The sequence below is a fragment of the Cariama cristata genome, unplaced genomic scaffold (genome assembly GCF_000690535.1).
Source record: "Cariama cristata isolate BGI_N322 unplaced genomic scaffold, ASM69053v1 scaffold15623, whole genome shotgun sequence".
Classification (NCBI taxonomy): domain Eukaryota; kingdom Metazoa; phylum Chordata; class Aves; order Cariamiformes; family Cariamidae; genus Cariama; species Cariama cristata.
In genome coordinates this window covers 1,896-8,427 of record NW_009607942.1, presented here as the reverse complement: position 1 = coordinate 8,427, position 6,532 = coordinate 1,896, and the positions used below count along the sequence as shown (strand labels likewise).

The following is a 6,532-nucleotide window of genomic DNA, read 5'->3' as shown; positions in this document are numbered from 1 at the left end:
CTGTTTTGGAGGTTTTTACCTTGTTGAAAGAAGGAATTGCAAAAGCTTCCAACCACCCCTGCCATGGAGCACCAAGTGCAGTTGCTGGTGTTTTGTGCTGAAGTAGGATAGCGGTTTTTTTTTTTCACTGCTCTCGGGCCTCACTTCTGTTGTCTGTTCTGATCCAGTTCCAAAACATGTCCTGAGCTTAGATGTTCCCCAGAACAGTGGGAATTACTTGTTTTGGGTGTGAGTGTTAGGTTGAGCTTGAGAATGGTGGGTGGAAATTCCTGCTTTTCAGAGGAATGCGATTGTGCTTTTCAGGAGAACAGGGGGATTGGATGAGAACTCCTGTTGCTCAGCCTCTGGGGTGAAGCCGGTAGTTGCTGGGCTTGCCCAAAGGAGGAGGTTGGGTATCTTCAGTGCGGCTGTGGTTGGTTGTGCCGAGGGGAGCTGGCCAACTTTCTTCTGGCTGGAGGAAAAACTTAACGTTTCTGTAGGCTTTGGGTAGCATCATCTTTACCTCAGGCCTTTTGCATGGGGAAAATCGACAGCAGTAACTAGCTGGGTTTTTGGTTTCACCTCCCACCCTTCCCCGCAGACATTTCCTTCTTGAATCAGAAAAGAACTTTGTTCCCAGAAAGAGCTTTGCTTGCAGCTCTCATCTTCAAGTCTCTGCCCCAACTTAGGAGCAGGTGCTCTCTCTCTGGTGTTGCTGCCGACATTGTCTGGCAGGTAGGGCAGGATGAGGGTATGGTGTTCCTTGGTGGGCAGGCTGGAGAGATTGTATTCCTCCATCCTGTTTCCACCGCACACTTGGGACTTCACATGAACTGTCCCATCCAGGCAGCTCGCCCTGGAGGGAGAAGGGACGGCGGCTCAGCTCAGACAAGGTCTGAATTTTGCTGCAGCGTTTATAAAAATAAAAATCTCACTTCTAGCTATCAACCCAGCCGGCCACTCGGTCCCTTCTGCTGGAGGTCGGTGCCCCAGTTCTGTGTGGTGTGTTAGCTTAGCCTGTCTTCGCTAGCACTGATGGACTGGCACAAGGCTTCATACTGCTCTCCTTATTTCAGAATACATTAACGGAGTGGGATGGGTGGCTGGGCCCAGAATGCCTTAAGCTTTGAGCTTTCTTTTTTTTTTTACTGATTTGTGAATTGTTTGGAGTATACTGAAACTGCATGGGTGAAATTCAGATGGGCAGGTGTTGCTAGCCCTTCTATAACCCAGGAAAAAAACCAGAGGGAGGTGTAAACTATGAGTGTACTTGTTCAGCACTGCTCAAAGTCCTTGCACACCTGGAAATCACACACTTGACGGTGTGCAGTTGCTCTTCCAGAGTACTGTAACTGCAGTGGCCTCTGAGCAGGGGCTATCTATGTCCAGGCTGAATAAAGAAACTGCTCCCAAAAAGCAAGGCAGGCCCTGCCAGATCCATGCTGGTTCTGGAGGACACAATGGGGCAGGAATGTTGGCAGTTTTCTCAAGTGAAGTTCACTTAGAAAAAAAGCTGGGAAAAGTTAGACTCTGTGCCTCCCTTTTTGAGGACCAATGCTCCTTAAGCAACTGATACTCTTGCCCTTTGGTCTTCCAGAACATCGGCTGGTTTTGATACACTAGGCAGTGACATCCCTCATCAGAAAACCAAAGTTGTGATGTAATGAAAAAGTGGAACTCTTGAAGAAATATTAAACCTGTCACCACTATGGGTATAGTTTTTATAGCACTTTTTGTTCTAAAGCACTTAATACATTGTCCAAAATAGGCACCTAATTATATCCGAAATGCCACATTAAGAGTCTTTTTAGTAAACAATGAACACATTACGCACATGTCTTCCAGGAAGGAGTGGGGGGCAATGGGTAGGTTGGCTCGATTTCTGTTTTTTTCAGATGCCACAAACTACTAAGAATTGTAAGCTCTGGAGCAGGAAGGATCAAAATGCCTCTCCAGGGTTCCCAGGAGCTCCCAAGCACATGGTCAGTGCAGCAGCCAAACTCCCCACGCCTGGCACCCTGCCTAGGCTTCCTCTGAGGGGAGGGAGGGAGGAGAAAAACCTGTTGGTTGTTTCTAAGAAGAGTCAATGTGACACATTGCTGTTGGTGATATGTCAATACGAAAGCATGGTCTGTTCCCTTCCCAAAGGCCACATCTCGTGGCTTTGACTGTTGTCTGCAAAATGCTTCGATGTACAGGTGTACGGTTTTGTACATCGGTGTTAGACTCAGGTTCTGCCGCGCAGTCGGGCAGGATGCAGCAGCCCTTTGTTTGCAGGATTTCTGAGCTTTACACTTCATCTATAGCATTAACGTTCACCTCAGGGCACCTACACGAATGGGTGAAAGGCAGGAAACCTTTGCGAACCCAGAATGTCTTTGGTGGGTAGATGGAGATGTCCGTGTTCTCCCCTACTCTCACACCAGCATTAGCCAGTATCTCCATCCAGTTCATTTTGTCCAAAACCTTCAATCCTATTTTGCTGCCACCTCAAGTGAGAAAGTGAGGCTGCAGATTTCCATTTAACAAATCTTTTACATGAAACAGCCAGCCAGACAAGCGGGCTGTGGTGTCAGCAGTCCCTGCCAAATGGGAAAAACACTTTGGCTAATACCACAAATAACTGGTGCTTTTTTACTGTCCTGAAATGTGGTTCTTCTCTCAGGAGTATCTCCAGGGTTTTCATGTTTTTGCTACCTACCAGCTTGAGATCTTCTCGACTCTCTCCTGCTGCCAGGACGGTTTCCTCCTAATTTGACTGGTCATTTTTGCTGTGACAAGCATAAAAAGTTCAGCTTCCAGACCAAGGCTGGCTGTGCAATACTGACAGAAGAGAAAGTCAGGAAAGCTTTTCGTTATCCACATTACAATTGAGCTGAAACTGTGTATAATAACGTAATTAGTCTTTAGGACAGAACCCCAGTTCAAGGTAGGGAGGACAAATAGGAGTAGGAGTGATAAACACAGATGGCTTATCGTGTAGCTCCTTCCGAAAGTCTGGAAAAATCACTGTTGGCAAAGCAATGTGAAGCTGATAATCTCTTTGGGATGGGCAGTACTGGCGTGGGTGAAGGCAATGGAATGACTAGCTTGTATTGAACGAATGACACTTTATAAAACTGTGATTTCTTGAAATTAATATTTTTGACCTGCATTTTCACAGGGAAAAAAAAAATAAAGCTGGAAAAAAAGATTCTTCATTCTCATTGCTAGTGGTTTGACATGCTCTCCAGGATAACAAGACAATGGTGCTGAATAAGACATTTTTCAAGAAGGGAACCCTGGTCTGATTAAACTCTGTTATATATTGTATATTCCCCTTGGTTTTGGGGGATGCAGGGAGAAGTCATTTCTGGGTATGAAGAGGCAGCAAGAATTTGGATGGATCTGAGCACAGAATTTGGTAAATATACTGGCGTCTCTCTCTCTTTCCAAGCAGATAGTCCCTTTTCCTCCTGTTCCATTGCAGGCGGAGGAATTTACTGTACTGGGAGCTGCCGAATCTTCCCCTTGATGGTGCAAAAGTCAGTCTGGGATCCAGAGGTACCAGGTTAGGCAGAGCTCTGGAGATTCACCCACACCTTTCACTGTTGGCGCAGGAGCTGTTTGTCTCCGCTTCGGTGGTGCATTTCTGTTAAATCAAAACCAAGGTGGGTGTTTTGTCACTAGCCTTCCCTGTAAAGATATGGATCAGATAGGATCAGTTGGATCACCTCTTGTCTCTGAGGACAGCCCAGCTGAGCAGCAGGGTACAATAGCTCATGGTGGGCCTTTGTCCTGGACCTTTGTGCTGGATTTGGCCTCTCCATGAGCCCTCGGCTCCTCCATGCTGTAGCCTTCTCCTTAAGGACGCTTGTGAGGTGAGAAGTAGGACTGCCCCTGTTTTTTCCTTTCTGGTGTCCCGTGACACTCATTCCTCACGTTTTCAGCCCTTGGATCACGCCTGCCTAGAGGCTGCCAGTCCTGGAAGGAGCTGCAGGGCTGAGCAGAGCCTTGAAGTTACCCTATCCCCAGCTGCAGTCATGGGCAAGTCAGAAATACGTCTTCTGCTTAAAAATGCTCAAAGGAGCATGGCCACCGCTCCTGGCAGCTGCTCCTTACACAGGAGATACCACTTTGTTAGCGGAGCAACGAGCGTTTTTTGCATCCCTCCCTCCTTCCCTCCATCCATCCAGCGCACCATCACCCGCCCGTGCAAAGCTTCACCCCTTCTCACAGACAAGAGCTTTACCCTTAGAGTCCATTTATTACCAGTTCTACTTGAGGTTAAGGTATATAAAAATAATGTATACAAAGTAGCAGTTAATGTTTTCACATTTCTGGCTTAAAGGCATTTATAAGTTACACATTCATTTCCCTTCTCTCCCCTCTGAACTTGTGTGTGATAGTGAGCCGGTTGGCGCTGAGCGTCTTAATTAATTACAGCAGGAAGCGATCGCTGCTTTGACTTACAGCGAGGACTTACCCTGGGCTAAAAGCTGGGGCTAACGAGAATGTACGACAGCTACGTGTCCTCGCAGGGGCCATTTAACGAAGGAAACGCATTAACAAGTTAATTGCGATAGTGCATGGTTTGGATTTACTCAGCAGCAGCAGCAGGGCAGGGGAAGGAATTGAGTCCAGTGCGTTATTTGGAGACTTGTGCAGCGCTCTGGCCTCTTCGTCCTGTGTGATTTCAGCAGTGACCCTGCAGCGTTTTGGGATCGTGGTGTTTGCTGCGAGGGCTGGAGGCTGCTTAGCACCCGCTGCACGTCGCGTCCTGCGACTCCTGGCTGACGGGGAGCAGCCTGGTGCTCCCCGAGGGCTGACGGTCACTGCTGTCTCCGAGAGGCTCCAGCCCCGACGGCGAGGGCAGAGTTAGGTATCGCCTTGCAGGGACTCGAGCACGGTAAATCCTTGACCCTGCTGCTCACTGTTGTAGCTACAGAGCCTCCCCTGCGGCAAGGAACAGATCCACTGCAGCCTTAGGATCCTGGGGAGACCCCTTTTATGGATGTTCCAGTCCCCGCTCCCATAGCACAGAGAAATTTTAAGGAAGACATATAAAAATCACTGTAAAATAGCACCCCTGCCAGCTCCTGGGGTATGGGAAGTGCCCAGGGTGGGATCTTTGCAGCAGGCTCCTTGCTGGAGAGGAGACGCAGCCCGTGGCTGCTGGGCTCTGCGGTGGGAGAGCTCGGATCTCAGAGAGATGGGGGAGATGTTCAGGGACCGCTGCGGCCCCGGTGTACAACCCCCCACCCCTCCTGCAGCGGGAAATCAAAGGCACCAGCAAGCTGAAGAGTGGGGCACGCCAGTGAGACAGGCGTGCGATGGAGCAGCTCTGGGGTAGGGATGGGGCAGCCCTTCTTTTCCTTCCAGGACAATTTGGGGCCCTTTCTGTGCTCCCCTCCTCCCTGCCCAGCACCAGGAGGTTCCCCCAGCCCTGCCAGCCTGGAGGAGAGGAGCTCGGAGGCATTGCTAAGCAAGCACCGGGGAATCCCTGCACCGGACCCAAGGGCATGCGGGGTGTCGCTAAGCGGCTGGAGCAGCTAGGAGCAGGCACCATCCCTCCACCCCACATCATCCTGGGCCGGTGGGTTGATGTCCTGCGGTCCCATCTGGAGGATGGTCCTGAGCCAGTCCTGGCAGCTGCAGGGACAGCGCTGGTCACAGCGAGATGTCTGGCATCACCTGCAGGCTTTGCCCCGCAGCCCGTTTCTTGGCACTGCCGCGGCCCTTGTCTGCACGCCGGTAGGGATTGTTCCGTAGATCTGCACCGGGAGAAAGCGCAGAGGCTGGATGAGCTCCGCCTGCTCGCCCCGGCAAAGGCTGGGACCCAGTCACCCCACCACCGCCACCCAGCAGTCACCCCATTTGGGTACAGGGGTGCGCAGGAGAAGCCCGACCCACTGCATGCAAAGACAGAAGGAGCGGCTACGACCAAGCAGCCTGTGGGACCCCCATCCCTCGACTTTTTCAGTGCTGTGGGGCTGATGCCGTGGTGCCTCTGGGTTTGGTTTTCCACGTGGGGCAGACTGTGGCCGATTTGCCACGCAGCTGGAGGTGACGATGGGCCCAGAAACCCAGGGGGGTGGCAAAGTCTGGCAGCCCCTGCCTGCGCGGTGCCCCAGCCCGGCTGCCCCCACGTTACCTACAGAGGACTCTCCTCGTTGAAGCTCACGTCGCAGAAGAGCCGGGACGAGCGCTTGCCCGTCCGGGCCGTGAAAGGAACAGTTTTCAAAGCTGAGCAGAGCAATCCAGAGAGAGATAGCGAGGAGGAGGAGGAGAAAGGAGGAAGAAGCAGAAGAGGAGGAAGAGCTATGAGATATGGCAGAGACCTCTCGACATCTTTGCCGCAGGGGATGGGAAGGTGCTACAGGTGGGTTTGGTCCCCACAATGGGGTTTTTTTTTTTTGTGACAGCTCCCCCCAGTCCCCCATCACCGAGGGTCTCCCTGCTGGCACCAAGCGCTGGGTCTGCTGCAGGGGGGACGCCCACCCGCTCACCTGAAATAATCTCTCACCTGAAATAATATCCTCGATGGCCCCGTCTTTGCCTTCGTAGATGAGCG

General features: G+C 51.3%; 1 protein-coding gene across 1 annotated transcript in view; it reads right to left on the bottom strand.

Annotated features, from left to right (window-relative positions):
• Positions 1 to 5,628: 5,628 nt before the first annotated feature.
• The window catches only part of LOC104159124 (formin-like protein 1), a gene marked incomplete at its 5' end in the record, with an annotated part of 2,274 nt that continues 1,370 nt past the window's right edge, over positions 5,629 to 6,532 (bottom strand). The window contains 2 exons of the mRNA XM_009696945.1: positions 5,629 to 5,732; positions 6,485 to 6,530. Of these exons, the coding sequence (XP_009695247.1) occupies positions 5,629 to 5,732; positions 6,485 to 6,530 (150 nt within the window). The remainder of the gene's footprint in view (positions 5,733 to 6,484; positions 6,531 to 6,532) is intronic.